This window comes from Schistocerca americana, chromosome X (assembly GCF_021461395.2).
Source record: "Schistocerca americana isolate TAMUIC-IGC-003095 chromosome X, iqSchAmer2.1, whole genome shotgun sequence".
In the NCBI taxonomy this organism is placed as follows: Eukaryota; Metazoa; Arthropoda; class Insecta; order Orthoptera; family Acrididae; genus Schistocerca; species Schistocerca americana.
In genome coordinates, this window is record NC_060130.1 from 849,326,720 (window position 1) to 849,354,515 (window position 27,796).

The 27,796-nt window shown below is 43.3% G+C and overlaps 1 protein-coding gene across 1 annotated transcript in view; it reads right to left on the bottom strand.

The window, feature by feature from the left end:
• LOC124555549 (glutamate [NMDA] receptor subunit 1) overlaps positions 1-27,796 on the bottom strand; it is a 517,145-nt gene that overhangs the window by 64,415 nt on the left and 424,934 nt on the right. The window contains exons 12-14 of the mRNA XM_047129505.1: positions 2,811-2,968; positions 2,492-2,726; positions 1,375-1,523 (exon numbers count right to left, since the gene is read on the bottom strand). Of these exons, the coding sequence (XP_046985461.1) occupies positions 1,375-1,523; positions 2,492-2,726; positions 2,811-2,968 (542 nt within the window). The remainder of the gene's footprint in view (positions 1-1,374; positions 1,524-2,491; positions 2,727-2,810; positions 2,969-27,796) is intronic.

Sequence of the window (27,796 nt, forward strand, 5' to 3'; positions counted from 1 at the left end):
TAATGACAAATATACATCCCATTCTGCATATCTTACACTATTTTTCCACATAGTCCCCACATCAGTACACACGTTTGTCACATTGCAGCACTAAATTTGAGATTCCTATGTCGTAGAATTCATCCGGCTGACTATGGAAGCACCGTTGGACTGCTGTCTTACCTTCATTGTTACTTGTGAATTGCTGTCTTGCCAGGAACTTCTTCAGCAGTCCAAAAACGTGGAAATCACTAGGGAAGAGGTCTGAACTGTATGGTTGGTGGTCCAGAATCTCCCAGTGAAATGCCCAGAGCTTTTCAGGAATTCTGATTGCTACATGTGGTCTCACATTATCATGGAGAAAAATCAGTTGTCCACATCAAGACGCCCTTGATGCTTTTGCCTGATGACAGCCCTCAGACACGACAGCGTGGAACAGTAGCTGTCGGCATTGATGGTTGCACCTTGTGGCATGAAATCCAGTAGGAGTGGTCCATGGCTATCCCACTTTCCCAACAGGCGGCACTGAATGGACCTTTTTGTCACAGGTGAACCTGAATGCTTCCACACTATACTCTGCTGATGTTTCTGCTGTTTGGATTCTGGTGTGAAATGCAATATCCATGTTTCGTCGCCAGTAACAATGCAGTCCAGGAAACCTTCATCCTCCTTGGAGTACTGATCCAGATGATTCTGTGAAGACATAATTTTCTTACCTTTCATTATGTCATCCAAGTGCTTAGGCACCCACCAACATGAAAACTTCTGGTACCATAAGGACTCATCAGCGATGTCATAAGTACTCCCATTTGATATGACAAGCTCCTACAAAATGGCCATGATGTTCCTAAGCCAATATGATTTCACCATTGGATCTATGTGGGAAATGTTGTCATTAGTAAGTGACAAACACAGCCTCCCTGACTACTCATTGTAATGCAAGACTTCATGGATTATGTCAAACTCACATGACCAATACCTCACAGTTCTCAAAATGAGACAGTTTTCCCCTTATGTGGGCTGCATTTTCCTGTAGATCTCAATGGGTGTTTGTCTATTGCTCTATAGAAAATGAATCACACTTTGTGGCTCTAATGCCATGGATGTGTGAAGCACAAAGGCCACCTTTAACAACTGACACCAGTGCCGTGTGCTAGAGCTACTTGCAGATAAGGCCAGTGTGAACCAAGAAATGTCCAACACTGGGAATGGATGTGTTGACTTCACATTTATAGTCATAATTTGGCTAAAAAAATAGGTGCCAACACTTTCTAATTTGCCTTCGTATATGAAACATGATATGCAAATGGATGAGGAACACAACGATGAAATGAAAATACTACATAAGAGAGTAAATTATAGAAACTCTGTGCAGTCAGAGAATGTCATACATACCCTTGCATCATTTATTCCTGTAAGCTTTGTTTTAGGTCTTTCTAACACTAGGAAGGCAGCCAGATTGGCAGTGTACGAGGCAACAATTATCATAGCAAAACCAGCCCATACCATGCCAAGGACACGTGCTGAGAAACTTCTGGGTGTACCTAGTATTAACAGAAAACAAAAAGTGTAGTTGTATTAGGTTTCAATTTTTCATGTGTTTTATTAGTCACAGTAGCTATGGGAACCTTCTGAGGAATATCAGTTGGAAATAACTTGTGAATGTTATTTTTGTTTCCAAATGTGCAATATGCAGTCTTCTCCTAATGTTTCATAACACTGACTCTCCATTACTCTCTTCTATTATGAAATGAGCAATTACTGAATACATTATTATTCTTATGTGTAGTCTTGTATGTCAATGGTTTTATTACTATTTTACTTATAGCAGTAATTGTTTTGTCCACGACTAATGTAATACACAAGGCCATTATGCAACTGTAGAAGTATATAGCAATTAAATAGCATTCCAGTCACATGACAATTTTTTTGCCATGATCACTTTTGACAAGTGACTACTTAACATCACGTTTTTATCGAAATGCTGTACCTTTAACAAATGTAGGCAGAACCAGTGTCCATTTAGAGTGGTTGTGTCTGATATAATAATAACATATAAACTTGATAGCAGGTGATGGTGGATCTTCAGGAGACATTGCAGATATAATATCATGTCCTACCAGAATTTTTAAAAGCTTCACATCAGATGTATCGTGGCTATGCAATATTTCAGTAATTTTCTAAAATTTTACAGAGGCTGTATATATGTGCATGTGTGTGTGTATGGACACTGGTGGTGAAATTGGTAACTGACTACCTCATGTTCAGTCAGGAGGAACGATTTGCAATAAGCAGCACTGTAGAACTGCATGAAGTCATTTATCCAGCTGCCAGCTGGGCAACGTATGACTGATGAACTGATACATTGCATCTTAGTGGTAAGTTAACTGTGCAGGAAGTGGAATTATTGCGAAGTGGTGCTGACATATTCAATTTTTTCAAGTTGTTGGTCACTTAGTTTAACTGGAATAATTTAGTTAATTAGCAAATAAAGAAAAGTGCAGCCTCTTACCTTCACCAATTCCACTATTCAGCAACACTCCCCAGGCAAACCATATTGCACTGGACAAGTTTAGAGCATCCTCCTCAGTTCCATCATTGTTAGCTAGCTTGAAGCGGCCAAAAGGTGAGAAACGATCCAGGAGATAGAGTACCAAAGCAACTACATGCACTGATACCATAACTAAGATCCACAAGGTATTACTGAATGGTTGTAGAAATGAAACAAGTGTTGAGGAGCGGGAAGGCTGCAAAGTTGAGATATATAAGTAGAATAGCATTTATTTTAACTAGTGTAGTACATAATTCACTCATTTAATGATATTTTCTACCTTTTTTTCAAGAATTGTTATTCCTTGGTATTTGAAAGGCTTGCTGAATTCAATGAATTCTGCTCTCTCTGGATTTATGGTGAGTGGTGCAACAATCATGTCTGCCCTGTCATTTACCAATTCTCCAATAAGTCCTGTCCATTCTTTCTTTCCCCCAGCTGCAGAAGGGAAAAAATTTGAGAAAACAATTTTTTTGTGGTAGGGGTGTTAAGAATATCAGTTTAAGAAAAGACATAATCTTCAGTCATGACAAGAAAGAATTAACATTTTGTAACTACTTTCAGAATGTAGAATGAAATTTTCACTCTACAGCGGAGTGTGTGCTGATATGAAAGTTCCTGGCAGATTAAAACCGCGTACTGGACCGAGACTCGAACTCGGGACCTTTGCCTTTCGCGGGCAAGTGCTCTACCGACTGAGCTACCCAAGCACGACTCATGCCCTGTCCTCACAGCAGGAACTGGCGGAGTTAAAACTGTGAGGACGGGGCATGAGTCGTGCTTGGGTAGCTCAGTCAGTAGAGCACTTGCCCGCGAAAGGCAAAGGTCCTGAGTTCGAGTCTCGGTCCGGCACACAGTTTTAATGTGCCAGAAAGTTTTTACTTTCAGAATGTTTAGCTTCTAACTTTCTACAGAGAATTGAAGATACTTATTTTTCACAACAATAGCTATTAATAGAGTGTAACTATGTTCAGTGAGTACCTTGGAGAAGATGAAACTGTAAGTTAGACTGCAGTGACAAGAGAAAAAATGAGGTACAGAGGACATCATATTACTTCTGCATTTTGTGAGCAGAAAATTATTTAGCTCTGACTTTTGGTACCAGAGCCCTGGTTATAGCCCACAATTAGTTATGTTAGAATGTTTTTATGGGTGGAAATTGCAAATCTACATGTTCACCTGCATCATTTAAATCTGAACTCTGCAAGTCACTGTATGGTGTATGGCATAAGGTACAAATTGTATCAGTGTAATTTCCCCCCCCCTCTCTTCCCTTTTATTCCTTATGCAGATGGTACGCAGGAAAAATGACAATCAATACCAATATGTATCAGCCCAAATTTGGTTGGTGTTAATTATATGAGATGTGTGTTGGATGAAGAGAACTGCTTCTTGCCTGTTTTCTGAACTTTGGGTTCTTGGAATTTTTGTAACTAAAATATAAATAACTCAAAGGTTCCATTGACAAATGACACTTGTTTAGTAGTAATGATAAACATAGACTTTAATTATCCCTTAGTATATCTGTGTAAGCAGTTGTCAAAGTAATACCCATGTTGTACTTGTATGGTAAGAAATTAGGAATTCTTGGCATTGACAATGAGAGAGCGGTTCATCAGATTGGTGAATATCAGTCACAAATAAATAACATATGAGTATTTCAACTGGCAGCCTTGTCAGTGAGAGATGTCACACAGCATGTATCTGTGACAAGCACATATGAGATGGACGAGATGAGAGAATAGAGCTGTTTGACAGTTCCAGGAAAAGACATTACACATCCACCCATCCACCAACAGACCCACCCACCACCACCACACACACACACACACACACACACACACACACACACTGTCTGTGACATCATTAGGGTGTTTGGGCATTTCACAGGACACTGAGGATTTACAGCGAGTCTCCTGCAGTCAACAATACGCAGACAAGGGTTCTTGCCAATGGCCACCAAGACTGTAACAACAGACTGTAAGTCCAAGGTACAGCAGGCCGAGTTGAAAAAGGTCACTCGGCAATCCAAAGCTAGACAATAGCTGTACCATTCAGGATGATACCACTGTGAGGTACAGACACCACAGCCCTACCTAGTACCTCTGGTAACTTCATCTTACAAGGCACATAAATTAGCATGCTGCAGCACCACCATGACTGGACACTTGAAACTTGGAATGCAACTCCTGATGATTTGAAGTACATGTTGTTACACATTGATGGAAGATTTATGTATGAGGAATTGGACCACTGGGTGCATCTGTCATTGTATGCCACAGACAAATGTTACAATGGTCTGCCAGAATGCCATATGAATCTGTTTGTTTAGCTGTACAATACCACTGGAGATCTATACATTCTCCTTACACAGAGCACTCATTCAGGTGTTCCTCAGCTGTGTCAGAGTAGTTTAAGGATACCCCATAGACACTCACAGTCTCTGTGAGTGATGGGCAGCTGTTGAGTGGCCATAGATCATGAAAAGTAAGAAAGGAAGACATCCCGTTGTTATGTAGGTCATTAGAGATGGAACACAAGCTCAGATTGTTTCAAGGGTGGGGAGGAAAATCAGTCATGCCCTCTCAAAGGAACTGTCCTGGGCTGTGCAGGGAGGCCGCATGGTTTGAGGCGCCATGTCACGAATTGCGCAGCCCCTCCCACCAGAGGTTCGAGTCTTCTCTTGGGCATGGATGTGTGTGTTGTTCTTAGCAAAAGTTAGTTTGAGTTGGCTTAAGTAGTGTGTAAGTCTAGGTACCAATGACCTCAACAGTTTGGTCCCTTAGGAATTCACACACCTTTGAACAGTTTTTAGTATTTGTCTGAAGTGATTTAGGGAAATCATTGAAAACCTGAATCTGGATGGCCCGGATGCAGATTTGAACCACCGTCCTCTTGAATGCAACTCCACTGTGCTAACTGCCTGTGCCATCTCACTCAGTGTCATATATCACCATGACTTCCTCTCATTTCCATTGTTTTGTGGGGACCATGCACAAAATTCTGAAGCTAATAGGGAAAGCAAGTTTTCCACTGCTGTCTATTTAGGGCTAATGTGTAACCTATTGATTGGAATGTGTCTAAAGGAAACTGCATAATGTGGTGATACACTCCATGTAAATCACTATCAGCCAATAAGTGTAGTTTGTTCAAGTTAAGTAGAATGAAGACAGATTGAAATTAAGTTACAGTAAGTGAAACTATACTGAAGAGCCAAAGAAACTGGTATACCTGTCCAATATCGTGTAGGGCCCACGCGAGCACAAAGAAGTGCCGCAACATGATGTGGCATGGACTCCACTAATGTCTGAGGTAGTCCTGGAGGGAATTCACACCATGACTCCTGCAGGGTTGACCATAAATCCATAAGAGTACAAGGGGTTGGAGATCTCTTCTGAACAGCATATTGTAAGGCATCCCAGATATTCTCAATAATGTTTAGGTTTGGGGAGTTTTGTGACCAGCGGAAGTGTTTAAGCTCATAAGAGTGTTCCTTGAGCCACTCTGTAGCAGTTTTGGACATGTGGGGTGTCACATTGTCCTGCTGAAATTGCCCTAGTCCGTCAGAATGCACAATGGTTATGAATGGATGCAGGTGATCAGACAGGATACTTATGTATGTGTCACCAGTCACCTAGATGTATCAGGGGTCCCATATCACTCCAACTGCACGTGCCCCACACCATCACAGAGCCTCCACTGGCTTGAACAGTCCCCTGCTGACATGCAGGGTCCACAGATTCATGAGAGTGTCTCAATACCTGTACACATCCATCTGATCAACACTATTTGAAATAAGACTTATCAAACAGGCAACATGTTTCCAGTCACCAACAGTCCAATGTCAGCAATGATGGGCCCAGGTGAGGTGAAAAAGTTCATGTTGTGGAGTCATGAAGGGTATGTGAGTGGGCCTTTGTCTCTGAAAGCCCATATTGATGATGTTTCATTGAATGGTTCACACACTGATACTTGTTGATGGACTAGCACTGAAATCTGCAGCAATTTGTGGAAGGGCTGCACTTCTGTCACATTGAATGATTCCCTTCAGATGTCATTGGTCCCAATCTTACAGGATCCTTTTTTGGCCACAGCGATGTCAGAGGTTAGATATTTTACTGGATTCCTCATATTCATGGTATACTCGTCAAACAGTCATACGAGAAAGTCCCCATTTCATCACTACCTCAGAGATGCTGTGTCCCATTGCTCATGCGCTGACTACAACATCATGTTAAAACTCATTTAAATCTTGATAACTTGCCATTGTAACAGCAGTAACCAATCTAACAGCTGTGCCAGACACTTGTTGTCTTGTATAGGCATTGCCAACCACAGTGCCATATTCTGCTTATTTACATATCTCTGTATTTGAATACACGTGCCTACACTAATTTCTTTGGCACTTCAGTGTATTTCATAAAGAGTGTTGACTTAATTTAAACAATGGAAAATCAAGGTGGAATATGACAATATTATGAAAAGCATAGTTGCTACTCACCATATAGTGGAGATGCTGAGTTGCAGATAGGCACAACAAAAAGACTGTCAGAAAGTAAGCTTTGGGGACTGATGACCTCAGAAGTGCTTAGAGCCATTTTTTGAAAGTAAACTTCTGGCCAACAAGGTCTTCATCAGAAATAGGCAAAAAACACACACACACACACACACACACACACACACACACACACACACACACACAAACACAGACATGACCATGCCTATCTGTGACTCAGAATCACCACTGTTTGGTGAGTTCACTTAATTTATTAGATTTATGAAATGGAACACTTCCCTAGCAGTACTTTAAAGAAATTTCAGCCTCATATTGCTGAAATGATTAGTATTGTCAACTGAATGTGTCTGTAGACACGACCACCCCTGAGATATTAGCAGTTTTTAATTTCCATTCAACATCAACTGTCTACAAACTGCAATGCTCACACGAAAATTTACTAAATCTGTGATGGCACTATTCAGAAGTTATTTTATGTTCACATATAATAAATGATGAAAAAAATTCCATGTTTTGAATCTAGTCACTCCTGTAAAGTACTACAAGTCCATAATTCCATGTGTATAAAATTTTCATCTGGGCACACACACCAGACTCTCCCAAAAGACAACTTTCAAAAGATCTGAACAACTCAGTAATGCCTTTTAGAGGGTGTCCTTAATGTTTACGGTCAAAATTATACAAACAGAACAGGATTTCAAACTGAGTATTTTGCAATAAAGAACTATTACAAGGAATGAATACTTACTGGTAGGTTTTTATTGACATAAATGACTTACAGATTAAATCAACAAATTAAGTTCATAGCAGCTGTTCAAAGTGGTAACCATTAGTCCTAACAATTGTGGGCAGAATATCACAAATTAACACTAGCTAACTTGCTCAATTCAAACAAGCAACCAAAAACTAATGTCCTATTAATTTATCTTGCTCAGTGCCAGCTTACAAGTTGCTTGAGAATCATTGCTGAAAATCTGAGACAAGTACAACATATTGATTTTCATCAGTCCAGACCTGGATATTATAGCAGTTTTAAACATCATCTTGGTAAGAACTGTAGAGAGTTTCACACTGCATCACGGTGATGGATAATCCTTCAATTGAATTGAACTTAGAGTACAAAATCATTTGTTCATGCTTGCACATGTTGTTTATTGTAGAGATGTTATTGGTGCTCCAGCAGTACCTTCCACACTGTATTCACTGAAGGGTGCTTTTCAATGAAGAGTGCTTATTGATGACTCATGTACCACACAAGGTAACACCATCTAATTGAGTTCTACTGAGCAAACAATTCATTGTTGAGAAACTGTGTCCTCAGCACAACCCATTTTCTCTTTGTGATGATAAATTTGTTCCATTGAGGATGAGACCTGTAGTGTAACTTTTCTCTCTACATTCATGAGGCTTTCCAGGCACTGAATCCTGTTGCACAATGCAATGAGTGCACATCTGTCAAGTTCCTGCAATGAGCAGTACTCCATCTTTGGCAAACAGTCATGAACTGAGAACAATGGTAAACTCCAGAGTGGACACATCACTGGTGGCCTGCTTTTAGCAGTCAGTTTACAATTTTAGTACACCCACCAGTAGGTATTGCAATGAATGGAGATGAGTTGGAGTGGTTATCACAGTGGAAGAGTGAGGACAACTGCCATGGAGGATGCACCCAACATGTGGTACGTGCAGACCCACTGATGGGAAGTCCATACCAGCTGGTACCACTAAGCTGGGTGGGGTAAATCTAACACTGAGTTCAACCACTGCAGACCTAATCTTGTATCTTGTGCCATACGCTGTTTCCATGTGCTCAGTCATCAGCCACTCACACTGGCCATGTGTTGTGTTTATTCCTGTGCATATCTCTACACAGTTTCGGCCTTTCTGCTTTCCTGCAGATTGACTCACATTGTGGGGTTTCATTTCTTCTTGTGGGTTTCTGTTCCCTGTCTTGCTCTCTAGTCACCATCAGTCCACACATTACCTTGTGCCAACAGTGTGGTTTATTGGCATTAAGGATGTTCTTATGCATGTGATTCTCCCATTTTTTCTTTCCTTTTCATAGTATTAATTTAGGGTCACTATGCACCCAGTATTTCTGCAATGCTGAAAGAAAAAGTTGTGACTGCAGAAGAAGCAGCAACAGGAGCACCTTGAGCAGATCCAGACACTGCTAAACCAGAATGTGGAACTGTTTGCTCCTATGCCATGCAGGTGTGACACTTCCATTTCTTTCCTTCCATTTTCATAGTATTAATTAGGGCCACCATGCACCCAGTATTTCTGCATTGCTGAAAGGAACAGTTGTGACTGAAGAAGGAGCAGTAGCAGTAGCATGAGCAGATATAGACACTGCCAAACGAGAATGTGGAACTGCTTTGCACCTGTGCCATGCAGATGGCAGGTGGTAGATGAGGCTCCCACTGTGCAGTTTCTTTCCAACTGCTGCCATTCCCCATGTCATTTGTCAGTTTCAGTGAGCCTATGGAAAGCAGGGAAAGTTACCTACTCTGGCTCTTGCTGCACTGCCGAGTAAGGAGTTTCGTCGATCCAGGAAATAAAGCCACCTTGTTATTGCTGAGCACTGTAAGGTTATATGAAGTTGTGGAAAATTCTAAGCCCTTCACAGTGCCTGAGAAACTCCCTTTTGATGAACTTTGTTGGTAGCTTAGGCAGTATTTCAGATATCAAATCCATGTTGTGGCAGCACAGCTACAGTTTAACCAGTTTCATATTTATACGTAGCCTGGATGGCTGATTTGCAGGGGACTTCACAAAAACGTCATTTTGAGTGTCCCAAATGTGTTACCTCCTACGTAGATTCTCCAATTCAGGACATGTTTATCCTGTAAACACCTCATCCTGACGTTCAAAGTGGAGTGTTAACCTTGTCTGACCCTTTTTTGGACCACATTGCCCAGATTGCAGAATCATGTCAGCTTACAGCAGCAGTGAGGGACTTTTTCCTGAAAATTGACTGGTGGTGCAATTAGGTGTACATGGTAAACAGCTCCCAGTGCCCTGTGGTGTTCCCCAAGTGGTCTTCCCTTCTACCAAGTCATCCAGAACAGTCATGTCAAGGCACTGCCCATTTTTCCCCTCATCATGTTTGGCAGGTTTGCATTGATCACAGCATCATAATTCTCACTTGTAGCATTTTTTATCTCCTTGGTGTTGCTTTCCATTGCTGTCATTGGGAAAGCCAGTTATCCTGCCATGTTTGCCTTTTGGTAGATGTCTGATGAGACTGACCACATGTGGAGGGCTGGCCGGTGTGACCGAGGGGTTCTAGGCACTTCAGTCTGGAACCGCGCGACCACTACGGTTGCAGGTTTGAACCCTGCCTTGGGCATGGATGTGTGTGATGTCCTTAAGTTAGTTAGGTTTGAGAAGTTCTAAGTTCTAGGGGACTGATGACCTCAGATGTTAAGTCCCATAATGCTCAGAGCCATTTGAACCATTGTCATGTGGAGGCCACACGTGAGGTATGATGTTATGCTGTTTGCGACAGTCAGTGAGCAGGGGATTGGTGGTCGGTAGCTCACATTTTCACTTGTCTACCAGCCTTCATTGACGTCCTGCATACGTTGCATATTTGCTTATGTTGGTACTGGATATGTGACTGGTTGAATTTCAAGTAGACATGTGAGCAATGGTCATCCTCATTAACCTAGATACATACATACATACAGGGTCTTGAGCATCCAGCCAATGGTATGGCTGCTACATCAAGTTGTTTCTTAAAGTAAACATTGTAGTCAATTGAGGGGGCATTCTCCATTTCTGGCTGTTATATGAAAGTGGAACAACAACTTACATTGTTAGTGCTCAATTCCTCAATGGTGGAAAAAGTTTTTGGGCTCGATGCTTTTTCTGTTTTGGGCTTCCAGATAGTTGACATAGTCCATTTAGTATCTCAGTCAGTCCATTTTCTAGATTTGGACTCCTTACTATGGTCATACAACCAGCTCTTTGAGAATAACTTGGGCTGAACAGAAAATTTCAAGGAACTTGTTTCTCATAAGCCATCAGTGGCACCTAAATTTTGTTGCCCACATTGCATTCCTTTCTCCATGGATGACAAGGTAGAGTCTGAGTTGCAGAATTGGCATGATCAGGGAGTCATTTCTCCTATTTTAGCATGTCACTGAGCCATGCTTTGGTGATGATTCAGCATCTGATGGCACCATGCACATTTGCGGCAATTTTAAACATATGGTCAGTGCACAGTGTGTTGGGGATTGGTGTTCCATTTGATGGCCATAGCAGTTGTTGGTGAAGTTTTCAGGGGCTCAGTATTTTTCACACATCAATTTGAGTGATGCATACCGACAGTTGCCACTGGATGCAGCTTCTCAGACTTTCTTTGTACTCAACACCCCTTTTGAGCTTTACGAATTTAATTACTTGGCTTTTGGAATCTCATCTGCGCCAGGAATTTGTCAGTGACATTTGGATCAGTTGATTCAGGGCATCCCCTGTTGAATAAACTACATAACTGGTTATGGGTTCTACACAAGAGGAGCATTTTCAGAACCTACAGATGGTTTTCAATGCCTTCTGGAAAATGGCCTTCATTTCAGACTGGAAAAGTACACTCTTTACCTTCCAAAAGGTGCATTTTTTGGCATGTTTATTTGGCAAAGATGGCCTCATTGCTACAGGTGAACACATAAAAGTCATCATCTACTAGCCGGCACCCAGGAACCTGAAAGAGATCTGGTCTTTTTGGGCAAGATTTCATATTATGCTTTGTTCATTCCCCACACATCTGCCGTCCTCTTAACCAGCTTCACCAAAAGGGTCTTAAGTTTGTCTGGTCAGCGGATTTTCCATGGGCTTTTCAGTCCCTCAAGCAGTGTTTGTCCTTTGCTTCCAGTATGGCTTCTTTTATGCCAGGAAACCTTTAAACCTGGCCTGTGGCAAGTCGAAGTATGGCAATGGTACAGTTCTGTTCCATCAGAACCCAGATGACATTGAACATCCTATCACTTACATATCAATGACGCTTTCTGTGGAGCATAATTATTCACAGGTGGAAAAGCATGTGCTGGCTATTGTTTTCGTAATTCAAAAGTTTAATGTCTTCTTGTATGGGCAAGATTCCTCCTCAAAAGCTGCTGGTTTCCTAATCTAGCCCTCATTCCAAGCTCCCAGATAGACAGCCCACTAATTTTGGAGATGGACCATGTTTCTCAGTAATTATTGCTGACTTTCATTTCCACTCTCCCACCCAGCATGCAAACGCTGATGCATTATTGTGACTGCCTGTGGAGCCTGATCCAGAGGTTTATTGGCAGGAGGCTCTCCTGTTCATATTGGTTGATACCTTGCAGAAAACCTTGTTGGATTTTCCATTGATGATGTTGGAAGTTGTAACCACCATGGCCGCCAACCCGCTTTTCCAGAAAATTGTTTCAGTGATCTATGTGGATTGAGTGGAGTGCATCTTTTTTGGGTGCAGATCTGGCATAGTGTATGATTTTTCTCCTATATGTTGTCCAGGGGGTCCTCATGCTTGCCAACTGTTGAGTGGTCATCCCTCAGTATTGTGTCCTCACAAAACAGAACCACGCCGTTTTCCCCTAGCAGGGTGCACATTGATTTCATGGGTCTAGTTTTGGGGAGCACGATGTTATTGGTGGTCAACGCCTTGTCAAACTTCCTGTATATAGCCAAGCTGACTTCCACGTCATTGACAGCCACTGTGGGCATTGTGAGTCATTTTAGCCATTGAGGGACACCCAGGACCCTTGTGTCTGATAACAGTTAGCAATCCGTATCATGGGAGTTTGAAGACTTTTGCATTTACAATGTTATCCAAGATGTGGCTACCACGCAGTTTTACCTGGCATAGCTCAGAGTTGGAGCACTTCATGCTTAGGTTCAAGATCCATATGAAGAAGTCCATGTCTCCTTGTTCACACTATGATGCATTGTCAAATTTTCTGGCTGTATGTTGGGCAACGCCAGTCATTGGGTGCAGTTGAGTGGAACATTGGCATGGGCGCTAGTCGTGGAGTCTTCTTCATTTGTTGCGCCCCCAAGTCACTGCCCCAGAGCACCATTTTCGCCCTGGAACTGCAGTTTGGCCCCGGTCTTTTGGCCAGCAGCAGGGCAGACATGGTGGGCTGCAAAGGTGGTCAGTTGTCTCTGGTGGATGTCAGCTGGGGGCAGCTGACCCATCATCCAAATCAGTTACCCTGTTGGGTCATTACCACCACAGTCTTCCAGTCAGCCAGCAGCAGGGTTTGTTGTGAAGTTGTTCCAGGTGCGGACTCCCACTTGCAGCAGTTTCCTACCATGTTGTTGACCTCCCCATTTTGCCTGCTACCTTGGACCAAAGTGAGACACACTCCCATGCCTACAGATCTGGAGCCCATGGACTTGACCTGCCCTCCTCCTCCTTCTCCTCCTCCTCCTCTCCCCCTACCCCCCTGCCAGTGGCTTTGGCATCACCTTCACTACAGCTGGTTGACTGATTATTGCCTCTGCCTCTGCATCCTTTTGCCCCTCTAATGGAGCCAGTAGCATTGTCATTATCTCCTCTGGAGATCAGTCCACTGCCTGGACCCCAACACTTTCTCTGGTTCTGTGCCAGAGGTCGTAGCCCAAGCCTGGCCATTTTCAGCTCTACATGGCCTAGTGAGGGGGGCGGCGTCCGCAGCTCGTGGTCGAGCGGTAGCATTCTCGCTTCCCGCGCCCGGGTTCCCGGGTTCGATTCCCAGCGGGGTCAGGGATTTTCTCTGTCTCGTGATGACTGGGTGTGATGTCCTTAGGTTAGTTAGGTTTAAGTAGTTCTAAGTTCTAGGGGACTGATGACCATAGATGTTAAGTTCCATAGTGCTCAGAGCCATTTGATTTGAGGGGGGAGGCATTTAGTATCTCCACTAAAGGACATCGCAATGGAGGCAGATGAGTTAGTGTGGTAATCATTGTGAAATAGTGTGGAGAACTTCCTTTGGGAGTGTACGTAATGTGCAGTATTACAACCATGCTGACAGAAGTTTTTACCTGCTGGTAGTAGTAAGCTTGGCAGGATGGTTCTAATGCTGAGTTCAACCACCGTGGACCTCACCTTATCATTGGGCCGAGTGTCATGTGCCCTTTCTGTGTGATCAGTCATCAGCCACCCACACCATTCGTGTGTTGTATTTACCCATGTGGATGTCTCTATGCAGTTTTGGACTTTATGCTCCCCCTAGACTGCCTTGCATGGCAAGTTTTCATTTTTTCTTGGGGTGTTGTGTAATCCAACTTGTTACCAAGCCCCTAGTCGTTTTGGCCAACGTTCGGTAAGTCTGAATATCTGTTGGCAATATCATGCTCTTAGTGAACAGTTTTTCCATTTCTGCCTTGTGTTACTTAACTTCTCATAGCTTGCCAGTTGTTATGTGGACTCACAAACTCTGTAAGTAGCTGCAGCGACATTGTGATTGGGTGCCTTTTCCTAGCTGAAATGTTCTCTGCAAGCAGTCAGGTCTCAGTCCTATCCACACAGATAGGCCCTCACCCCAGCAACAGAAAAGTATCATGTATGAAAAGTCATTTCTAAAATGCTATGCCAATTTTGAGACTCTTAGTTTTAGACCTATTTTATCCTCCATAATCTAGTTGGGAAATTGGAAAAATGATATGCCAGTATATAAATGTGTAAGTGATTTTACGAAAATTATTATTATTATTTTTTTTTTTTTGTGGTGGTGGGGTTTCATTTCTTCAAGCCATGAAGAAGTGTCTAGTGCAACCTTCCTACACTCATCTAGAAGTTTCCCACAACTGTACATCAGCCTTGAGCCAAATAATGCAATCACTGAAGCTGTTGGCATAATGCATAAACAGGCTATTATGTAAAATGATTTTCTAAAATGTTTTAAACAATATCATTTTTGCGTTTGGATGTAACTGTTTTTATAGTGCCTGAGAATGGCACATAAGGCAAAATTGCAATAACACAAGAGAAATACTTAGTCAAAAACGGAAATGACGTCATTTGAGTAATTTATAGTGATTGTGCATGCACATTACAAGACGTTAATAATTTCCTGAAACCTTATGACCTTATGCAAATTTTTCCATTCGCTGAAACGAATGATCCAAATCTAGAATAACATCCCCAGACAAACAGCTACTATAGTGTTTCACTGTCGACACAAGACATCCCGGGAAATGCTGTTCGGCAGGATATATAGCCGTCTGCAAGAAGGGGAACTTACCCCTGGGGTGCAGATCTTCAATTAATTACAGAATTCTTACGCATTTCTAGAAATAATTGTCTGCGATATTACAAAACTGCAGATTCAGCACTGCCGAGTGCGACGAGAAACACTTGATTTCAGTAATCACTGCATAATTTCGGATTGCCTCCTTGTCCGGGTGTTCACATATAATTGTACTGTTTCCTTCGCAGCTGTCTTTCAGTACAGGCAGATATATAAAAGTTGTATAAAAGATATTTGAGAGAGTATACCTCGTTTCTCCACTATTGAGAGTATTGCTCAATGGCATTTCTTGCTGGCTATTTTTATAGATGTCCAGCAAGCATTTCTCTGCTGTTCCGACTCCTTTATTTCTGATTGTTATATTCCAATGTCGTCCTAACACACAGGCGATTTGTATGTGGATGTAAAAACATTTTGCGAATATTTTCTGTCTTTGTTTCGTAGCTCGTTTGATATGCTTGATTGAATCGCATGGAGATGTAATTTCAGGCCATTAAAAAAAAAAAAAAAAAAAAAAAAGGCAATACTATAAAATGATGTGCTTTACATTTACTAAAAAGATGCTTATTTTTGGGTATCGAAATAATTTAGCTTAAAAATCTATTAGTGATAACAATTGATCTTTGGAGCTCAATACGTTTATTATAGTTATAGTCAAATTTAATTCTTGGAGCAGAACACATCTATCAATTGGCTGAATCAATTATATCAAAGCATAAAATATTAGAATGTTTTCCCCTCTTCTATAAATTTCTGCGGATGTCCATGTTAGGATAGGCAACTTGACATATGCCCTCTGAGTGCCAAGTTACGTACTGCCACCTACGCTTTCAGTAAGGCCTTCCTCCACTACTCTATGATCAATGATGCTGTTGTTTGCACGGCTGTGACATTGAGCGCGCATTTGCTCTTGTGGGCAAGAGCACCGCAATGGTTCAAATGGCTCTGAGCACTATGGTACTTAACAGCTAAGGTCATCAGTCCCCTAGAACTTAGAACGACTTCAACCTAACTGACCTAAGGACATCACACACATCCATGCCCGAGGCAGGATTCGAACCTGCGACCGTAGCGGTCGCGCGGTTCCAGACTGAAGTACCGCAATGGAGACAGAATCCTTTAGCCTCTTAATAGATCGTCATCACTGACCTTTGCACCTGAGATACACTGCTAGCCACTAAAATTACAACACCAGAAAGGATAGCAAATAACGACGTTTTACTTACCGTACTACACCTAAAATGGAAACGCTGTTCTGTATCAGTGTTCATCAAACTTAATGGCTGACTTACGGTGGCTTGTGAGTCTTTCAGGAACATACGAGGGTAAGTCAATTATTATCCGGAAAGTAGTTATAAAATTTTATTGTAATCAAATAGGAAACTTACAAGAACATCATTTTTCGACGTAGTCTTCTTGCGTTTCAGTGCACTTGGTCCATCGTTGTACAATCTTCCTGACGCCCTCATAAAAGAAGGTTCTCGGTTGAGCTGCGAGCCAGGAATGCACCACTTCTTTCACTGCTTCGTCTGAGGCAAATCGATGGCCCCTTAATGCCTGTTTGAGTGGACCAAACAAGTGGTAGTCAGAAGGGGCAAGATCGGGACTATACGGAGGCTGATCCAGTGCTTCAAATTTGAGTTTCTGGAGCGTTTCAGCAGTGTGCGCAGCAGTATCCTGACGGGCATTGTCGTGCAACAACACAACACCTTTCGACAGCAATCCTCGGCATTTGCTTCGAAATGCAAGCATCAGCCTGACAGTAAGCATCTCACTGTAAGGTACACTGTTTATTGCTGTGCCCCTTTCCCCATATGTTCCAGTACTGGACCTTGTGCGTCCCAAAAAACCGTAAGCATCAGTTATCCTGTGGACGGTTAGGTCTTGAACTTTTTCTTGCATGGCGAATTTGAATGTTTCCATTCCATACTCTGCCGTTTACTCTGCGGCTCGTAATGATGGATCCATGTTTCGTCACCAGTAATGAGCCTGTCTAAGAAGTTGCCACCTTCGTTATCATAGCGATTCAAATGTTTTTTGCAGATGTCCAAGCGCCTTTGTTTATGCAGCTGTGTGATTTGATTTGGGATCCATCTTGCACAAACTTTATGAAACCCATGTGCGTTGTGGATGATTTTGTAGTCAGAACGGTGACTAATTTGCTGACGATGTGCCACTTTGCCAATAGTCATTCGTCTGTCTAAGAGAATCATTTCACGTGAACGCTCAATGGTTTCTTCATTTGTGGCGGTAAACGGTCGTCCGGCACCTTCATCGTGCGTAACACTTGTGCGACCGTTTTGGAATTTTTTAATCCATTCGTAGACACTCCGTTGTGGCAAAACACTGTACCGAAAGTCTTCGATGAATTTCGGCCCCTGATACGCCTTCCGACAACAAAAAAACGGATCACTGAAGGTTGCTCTTCTTTGGTGTAAATAGACAGCGGAGTACCCATGATTAACAGCACGGCAGGATAACGAAACTATCCTAGCAGCTTGAAAATTGCAAATATATAACAACAAATAAACAAAGCATGCGTCATCAATGTAAAACAACAGTACTACCAAAATAAACAAAAATATAACTAAATTGCGGATAATAATTGACTTACCCCCATACGATTAGATGTTTTCAGTAGACGACACTTTGGGATCACATTCTGACCAGAACAACTGCCGAGCATCCTCTGTATCGAGATATATTAGGACGCCACAGGCAACGTGCGGTCTTGTGTTACCTTGTTGGAAGATAACATCATGATAATCCTGAAGACAGCTTGAAAAATGTAACAGGTGCTGCCCAAATTACCAGCTATGCGGACCAGAGGTGCTCATGTCGTATACCCAATTTCACAGTCTGTGGGCCCATGTGACGATGATGAACGCAATCGGACAATGTTCATGTACTTCAAAAGATAACGTGGTGCCACTTCTGAGCCCAGTTTTGTTATTGGGTGCATCACTGTTGGAATACCTGCCTCTGGTGCCACGTCAAGTAAAGGCACAACAATAGTCGCTGTGCTGACAGTCCGACGTCCAACAGAGTCAAAAAAAAAAAAATGGTTCAAATGGCTCTGAGCAGTATGGGACTTAACATCTGTGGTCATCAGTCCCCTAGAACTTAGAACTAATTAAACCTAACTAACCTAAGGACATCACACACATCCATGCCCGAGGCAGGATTCAAACCTGCGACCGTAGCAGTCCCGCGGTTCCTGACTGAGCGCCTAGAACCGCCAGACCACCGCGGCCGGCCCCAACAGAATCGTCGCACTGTCAGTGTGAATACTTGTCTTGCTGCAAACAAGTCCATCTCCTGACCCGAGGTAGGTGGCATGGCTACACGACCCTACATGCCCTTGTGAACAATATGCTTGTCCTTTCAAGTGTTAGTTGCGTTCGGCCATTAATATCTTGTATGGGCCATAGTACCCACTGATTCGATGTTTGTATAACAGTCTTGGGTTCGCAACTAACATAAGCAACAGTATCACCGAATGATGATTCATAGTCTTGACAGGCGATGATTCTGACACTTGCTGGTAGACGTTTCGTTTTCTTACATGAGACGTAATACGAGCATCTCACAAAAACTAACATTCAGATATAATTTCTGAATGTGAAACACAATCGTTCCTTACACAAAGAATGTAGATGGTGTTACTACTACCTGCTTTGTATGGTTGCACTAAAATGCTAATCAGTTGGTTATCCAGGCATGTAGTAAACTTAATGACAATTTGACGATTTTTAGTTGAGGACTTCATGGTGTTGCAAGGTTAATGGTGCTCCAGAGCACACTGGAAGTTATCTTCTATTGTTGACGAGAATGAATCTCACTGCCAGATAATGCATAATGCCACAAAATGCCGTGCAGCTGTGATGAAACACAAGTCTGAGCAGTGGTAAACAGGCCCACATGTCAAAAAGACAAAAATCTACCAAGTCTATGTAGTCTGTCTCCACCTGAATAAATAATGTAATATTAGGAGGTTTAGGAGAAGGTACAGAAGAATACCAGTTCTGGAACAACGGAAGACACCGTTCCCCTCCCCCATGTCATCGTCGATGACGTAATCAATGAGTCATCAAATTTCACCACACCTCTCACCCTCCCTATCTCATCATGTGTTCTTGTCAAAGTTTCCCCACCCCCTGTGTTATACACCAGTTGCCCTATGTATAAATTGGCAGTAAATTTTAAAAAATCGTGGGAAATTCAAAATTTGGCAGGAAATTCAAAATAGCCCAATTGTGCTAGAGAGTTTCTCACCCACTCCCATGATGTCACTGTGGAAGTAGGGCTGTTGTCCTGAGCATAAATTGGAGGGAAATCAAAAAAAATCAGGGTGGTGCATTGTCACATTGGTGGAAGTAGGACATTTGTGCAAACATAGAATTCAATATGGCTACCAGGTTTCCTCTGATGTTACTGTGGAAATAGGTCACTTGTGCTAAGTATGGAATCTAAGATGATCGACCTGGAATACTGTCACCATCTTTATGATGTCAGAATCCAAGATGGTAGGACAAAAGGAAGTGACCAGTCTGCTGACCTACTTCACCTACTTCACCTACAGACCTGCATGGCTGTTTATAGCAATCAAGTCACTTACAGAATTCCTGGGTTTTTCCCCTCTGTTGTCACCCAAAGTTTAAGTTTGGTGGGGAGTTCAGAATGGGCAACACACATATTACACAGCATATCTCCAATCTGTTGTCGTAAATGTAAACTGGCGGGAAATTCAAAATGGGGTATTGTAATTTGGTGGAAGTAGATCACTTATGCTAAATATAGAGTTCAAGATAGCCACTAGGTTTTACCCCCATGCAACTTACCTGAGACGAAAGATGTTTGTTCCCCTCCAGGTCCAAGCCTGTCTGTTAGGCAAAAAATACCAGTCTGACTTGGACAATGGGAATTATAACCAATTTGCTGACCTACTTGACTTGTTCACTAGAAAGATCGAGCCCTGCAGAGACTATCAAGGCTATTTGTAGCAGTCAAGTCATTTACAGAATTCCTGGATTTTCCCCTCTGATGGCACCATTTAGACAGTTGTCACTCAAAGTCTGGTTTGGCAGGAAATTCAAATTGCTCGACACATATGTCATACAGCGTCATGTTATTTCAATTAAAAAATCATAAACCCACTTTTCCCTAAGTCTGCTTGGGCTCAGCTTAAACAGTTCTCCCATCCCACTGATGTTACAGATTAAACAATATGTCCTACACACAAACTGTCATAAGTTTAACATGGTGAGAAAATCCGCTTACCACGAGTTTAAAATGATGGGCAGCCTGCTGGTTGTCAGAACTAGAGCTCTTTAAAACTGAATAACTCACTGACGCAATCTAGACAATTGTCACTATCATATTTAGTAGGAATAGGATAGGAATAACTGTGACAGTATTAAAACAAACACCATGCTAGGGAAGGTATCCTCCGAGTGCATTGCAAAGCTTACAAGGGAAACTCCCCAACACCTCCCCCCGCCGCCCGCCGCCCGCCGCCCACTAGATTTAGTTGTAAGATGGTGCACTGAATAGCTCGTCAAAAACTGAACACAGATCAAGCATGAAAACAGGAAGGAGGTGTATTGAACTGTGAAAAAAGAAGCAAAATATAAACAGTGAACGGTCCAAGCTGAAGATGTGCAGCAGTGAGTATAAATGTGTTTCAGCGGCGTCGTGGTTATGTAGTTATGGTGTTGGACTGTGAAAGGTGGTGTTGAAATTTCGCTTGTCCGCCAAACTTCTTTTTCACAAAATCATGAAATTTCCGTCCGGCTGTTGACGCGTCTTTTCTCCTTCCGTAGTCGTTCACGCTATACATTGGTTATAGAATATGTCATGCAGTAAGAATATACTACCGTCGCAAGTGAATGTGATAAATAGTGAGAGCAGGCGAGATGTCGTAGATCGTGAGGCAGCTGAATACCCGGGTTGGAAATAAATAAATCGCCAGATTCTGATGGGATTCCAATTCGGTTTTACAGAGAGTACTCTACTGCATTGGCTCCTTACTTAGCTTGCATTCATCGCGAATCTCTTGCCCAACGAAAAGTTCCGAGGGACTGGAAAAAAGCGCAGGTGACGCCTATATATAAGAAGGGTAGAAGGATGGATCCTCAAAATTACAGACCAATAACCTTAACATAGGTTTGTTGCAGGATTCTAGAACATATTCTCAGTTCGAATATAATGAATTTCCTTGAGACAGAGAAGTTGCTGTCCATGCATCAGCACGGCTTTAGAAAGCATCGCTCCTGCAAAAGCAACTCGCCCTTTTTTCACATGATATCTTGCGAACCATGGATGAAGGGTATCAGACGGATGCCATATTCCTTGACTTCCAGAAAGCGTTTGACTCGGTGCCCCACTGCAGACTCCTAACTAAGGTACGAGCATATGGGATTGGTTCCCAAATATGTGAGTGGCTCGTAGACTTCTTAAGTAATAGAACCCAGTACGTTGTCCTCGATAGTGAGTGTTCATCGGAGGTGAGGGTATCATCTGGAGTGCCCCGGGGAAGTGTGGTAGGTCCACTGTTGTTTTCTATCTACATAAATGATCTTTTGGGATAGGGTGGATAGCAATGTGCGGCTGTTTGCTGATGATGCTGTGGTGTACCGGGAGGTGTCGTCGTTGAGTGACTGTAGGACGATACAAGATTACTTGGACAGGATTTGTGATTGGTGTAAAGAATGGCAGCTAACTCTAAATATAGATAAAAGTAAATTAATGCAGATGATTAGGAAAAAGAATCCCGTAATGTTTGAATACTCCATTAGTAGTGTAGCGCTTGACACAGTCACGTCGATTAAATATTTGGGCGTAACATTGCAGAGCGATGTGAAGTGGGACAAGTATGTAATGGCAGTTGTGGGGAAGGCGGATAGTCGTCTTCCGTTCATTGGTAGAATTTTGGGAAGATGTGGTTCATCTGTAAAGGAGACCGCTTATAAAACACTAATACGGCCTATTCTTGAGCACTGCTCGAGCGTTTGGGATCCCTATCAGGTCGGATTGAGGGAGGACATAGAAGCAATTCAGAGGCGGGCTGCTAGATTTGTTACAGGTAGGTTTGATCATCACGCGAGTGTTAAGGTTTGATCATCACGCGAGTGTTACGGAAATGCTTCAGGAACTCGGGTGGGAGTCGCTAGAGGAAAGGAGGCGTTCTTTTCGTGAATCGCTACTGAGGAAATTTAGAGAACCAGCATTTGAGGCTGACTGCAGTACAGTTTTACTGCCGCCAATTTATATTTCGCGGAAAGACCACAAACATAAGATAAGAGAGATTGGAGCTCGTACAGAGGCATATAGGCAGTCATTTTTCCCTCGTTCTGTTTGGGAGTGAAACAGGGAGAGAAGATGCTAGTTGTGGTACGAGGTACCCTCCGCCACGCACCTTATGGTGGATTGCGGAGTATGTATGTAGATGTAGATGTAGATCTCTTACAGAACTGAATACAACAAATAAGCAGGTGTGAATTACGTAACAATACAGGAATTCAAAAGTAAAAACTTCTAAAACGGAATGCAAGAGTCAAACATGTGGCACTTGGCTAGAACAAATAGGAGGTACATATGTCTGGAGGTCCTGTTCTTACACCTCACTGATGCAAACGGACTTTACACAACGACACAGACACATATGTGAACACAGCGAAAAGACATGTCAATAACCAGAAGAACAGTGTTTGAACACAGTTGTCACCCTTACCAACCCAACACCATAACCACATAACCACGACGCCACAGTTATACCTCTGTGCTCGACGCTGCACATTGTCAGCTTGGACCTTTCACTCTTTCTACACTCCTGGAAATGGAAAAAAGAACACATTGACACCGGTGTGTCAGACCCACCATACTTGCTCCGGACACTGCGAGAGGGCTGTACAAGCAATGATCACACGCACGGCACAGCGGACACACCAGGAACCGCGGTGTTGGCCGTCGAATGGCGCTAGCTGCGCAGCATTTGTGCACCGCCGCCGTCAGTGTCAGCCAGTTTGCCGTGGCATACGGAGCTCCATCGCAGTCTTTAACACTGGTAGCATGCCGCGACAGCGTGGACGTGAACCGTATGTGCAGTTGACGGACTTTGAGCGAGGGCGTATAGTGGGCATGCGGGAGGCCGGGTGGACGTACCGCCGAATTGCTCAACACGTGGGGCGTGAGGTCTCCACAGTACATCGATGTTGTCGCCAGTGGTCGGCGGAAGGTGCACGTGCCCGTCGACGTGGGACCGGACCGCAGCGACGCACGGATGCACGCCAAGACCGTAGGATCCTACGCAGTGCCGTAGGGGACCGCACCGCCACTTCCCAGCAAATTAGGGACACTGTTGCTCCTGGGGTATCGGCGAGGACCATTCGCAACCGTCTCCATGAAGCTAAGCTACGGTCCCGCACACCGTTAGGCCGTCTTCCGCTCACGCCCCAACATCGTGCAGCCCGCCTCCAGTGGTGTCGCGACAGGCGTGAATGGAGGGACGAATGGAGACGTGTCGTCTTCAGCGATGAGAGTCGCTTCTGCCTTGGTGCCAATGATGGTCGTATGCGTGTTTGGCGCCGTGCAGGTGAGCGCCACAATCAGGACTGCATACGACCGAGGCACACAGGGCCAACACCCGGCATCATGGTGTGGGGAGCGATCTCCTACACTGGCCGTACACCACTGGTGATCGTCGAGGGGACACTGAATAGTGCACGGTACATCCAAACCGTCATCGAACCCATCGTTCTACCATTCCTAGACCGGCAAGGGAACTTGCTGTTCCAACAGGACAATGCACGTCCGCATGTATCCCGTGCCATCCAACGTGCTCTAGAAGGTGTAAGTCAACTACCCTGGCCAGCAAGCTCTCCGGATCTGTCCCCCATTGAGCATGTTTGGGACTGGATGAAGCGTCGTCTCACGCGGTCTGCACGTCCAGCACGAACGCTGGTCCAACTGAGGCGCCAGGTGGAAATGGCATGGCAAGCCGTTCCACAGGACTACATCCAGCATCTCTACGATCGTCTCCATGGGAGAATAGCAGCCTGCATTGCTGCGAAAGGTGGATATACACTGTACTAGTGCCGACATTGTGCATGCTCTGTTGCCTGTGTGTATGTGCCTGTGGTTCTGTCAGTGTGATCATGTGATGTATCTGACCCCAGGAATGTGTCAATAAAGTTTCCCCTTCCTGGGACAATGAATTCACGGTGTTCTTATTTCAATTTCCAGGAGTGTATAATTTTAGAACTGCACAGTTTCTGGCCTCTTTGCCGTCTGGAATGCGACATTTCAATACAGAAAATCTATTTCCAGCACCTGGCATACATTCACCTAGCAAGGTTCTCTTGTTCAGGGTTCCACACATTAACAGGGTGAGACGACTAAGATGTACAGCAAATACAACATCAATTCTAAGTGGCACAAACACTTTATAGGTTTCTCGAGGTGCTTGACGAAATTCACGTCCAGTTATTGTTGAAAAATGATGGTATGTTTACATCACTCCTATAAAATGATCGTCGGCGAATGTTTCACCAATGCACAGACATCTGAGTTTCATATATATAGGTAAGAAACGAAGCATGCAGTTTGAACTACTTTCAGCGTCACTCAGTTTCCCAATTTCAATTACTTTTGCATTTATTGAGGAATTTCCAAGTAATTTCCTTCGAATGTGGCTGTGTTTGTCTCAACAAGGGCGCTTGTGTGGAGAACATAGTAGCTATAAGCCCAGTAAAATCTGAAAAGAGCACAGTCATATAATGGTTTGTTAATGTTTCAGCAATTCAGATGAAAAGGCGTCCTACTGAATAAGAGCTATGTACACAAGGTGACAGTGCAGAACACTCAGTGCGAACAGGCTGATGATAATTTAACGTCATTCAACGAGCCTTAGGTCCATACGTTAAAGTAAAATCAGTAGAGCAATTCTTCCCTGACCTGCAGGACTCACAAAACTCCAGTCATCCCTCCTATAAACAGAAAGCGATTAGTATTCAGTCGATATTAAGTGATTACTCAGATAAATTATAATTGTTTTATGTTGTACATAGGCCATCCCAATTTCTCCAATGAGAGTTCATATGGTACTGTCATCTGGGGTTTAAAATCAGATGTACCTGTGAATCACTGAGCTCAATGTCACTGTAAGGAAGATAAATGTTTGCAAAATCAAAGAAATGCAGATAAATTCGACCATCACGAATAGGCTGTCCATTAATGGATCTCGGAAGTATAGTCACGACTACCCCGAGGCGCTGAGAAGGACGTCCGTAGTCGCATCTGCAAAGCAAATGGTTCGTTTGTGCAACAGTACCCTGTTTGGAGAAATAGGAACATCTCAAAGAAGATCAAACTCCGGCTTTTGAATAGCAATGTGAAGGCTGTTCTGTTGCAAGGTTGCGAAACTTGTAAGGCGACTAACCACATCAAAAACCAGCTCCAAGTTTTTATCAATCGCTGCCTCCAGCGTATTTTAAATGTGAGATGGCCAGATATAATGACAAATGAAGATCTTTGGAGGGAGACAAATCAGCAACCAATCAATATACAAATCAAGGAAAGAAAATGGAACTGGATTGGGCATACATTGAGGAAACCAGATGGAGCTGTTGAAACGGTGGCGTTGGATTGGAACCCTCAAGGGGTTAGAAAAAGCGGTCGTCCCAAAACCTGGAAAAGGACGGTCGAGAGAGAAGCTGCAGAGGAGGGGGAAACCTGGAATGAAGTGAAGAGACTTGCTACAAATCGTGCGAGGTGGAGGAATTTCGTCACGGCCCTGTGTTCAAAGGGAACGACAGGAACTAAATCAGTAAGATATAGTATTCAGTCGGGATTAATCGACTAATCACATAAATTATAACTGTTTACTTTGTACATAGGACATCCAATTTCTCCAGTGGGAGTTCGTATGCTATTGTCATCTGGGGTTTAACATGAGGTGGACCTGTGAACCAATGAGCTCAATGTCATTGTAAGAAGATGAACGTAGATCTTTAAGGATAGACATTGTGATAGCAGATCTATAGAACTGTCTAGCACAGGACAGTGGAAGCACTGAGATGGAGATGTACTGTTTGTGATTTTGGGCACCCAAAGTTTCTAAGATCAAAGTTTGATGATAAGTGCTACAGGATTGCAGTCAGAGATACATGGTAGCAGAGGACACGATTCGAAAATGTCGCAAAAGATGCGTAGTGAGTTAACTTTCAGACATATGCAGCACATATTTCCACAGGATTTCTTAATCATTTATTCCTTCAACATGACACTTGTGCTGGCATTCTTTTGCTGGTCAAGGCTGGGACGTATACGGGATATGACAGAGAAGACCCTTCTAGAAGTTTTATACAATGTTCCACAGTCAGGCATTCGCTGCCATTTCTATACATAACTGCATCACTCTCCAGCCAATAGCACCAACCTATCGTAGCAGAAGTACCATGACTATCACAGTAAACTACCTCGTGATTGTAATTATAGCGTACCTGTTCAAAGAGGTCCAGTGTGTTCTGAAATTATCGTATGGCAGCGAAACTTGGTAGACATTCTAATGCATTTATGTGGAACCGATTTGTACTGGAAAATGTTAGTTACAATTTTTGGCAACCAAGTGCAAATCGGGTGCTCTGAATGCAAGAAAGAGCTATAGCAATGTTTCCATGTGTAATGGATTAGGAATAGGATGTGGGTTGCTGCACCATCAGGATCTTGTATGGGTACCAGTGTAAAATAGGCTGCAAAACTTTCTGTATCGTTGACCATGGGATGGACAATTCTTGTGACACTGCATGAGTACTATCAGTACATGGGGCATGTGCTGCATGGTCAATGACAGCAAAACCAACCTCGCCAATAGCCTACATCGGGATAGGATGCCTTCCTCCTCCAGGTACAACACCAAGCTCACTTGTGTTTTTGAATTTTATTATAATCTTCTTTATACCATTTAATGACACTAAGCCTCTGCTCAGACCTGTCAGTCGGCGATAATCAAAAAATGGTTCAAATGGCTCTGAGCACTATGGGACTTAACATCTGATGTCATCAGTCCCCTAGAACTTAGAACTACCTAAGCATAACTAACCTAAGGACATCACACACATCCATGCCCGAGGCAGGATTCGAACCTGCGACCGTAGCAGTCGCGCGATTCCGGACTGCAGCGCCTAGAACAGCGTGGCGCGCGTCGGCGGCGATAATCACTCAATGTATCACTGTAACTGCTGCCAGCCGGCCGAAGTGGCCGTGCGGTTCTAGGCGCTGCAGTCTGGAACCGCGAGACCGATACGGTCGCAGGTTCGAATCCTGCCTCGGGCATGGATGTGTGTGATGTCCTTAGGTTAGTTAGGTTTAACTAGTTCTGAGTTCTAGGGGAGTAATGACCTCAGAAGTTGAGTCCCATAGTGCTCAGAGCCAGTTGAACCATTTTGTAACTGCTGCCATTCACATAAAGGACTTTCACTACAAACAGTGTACAACGCCAGATATGTAGCTGATGGCCAAAACTGGAAC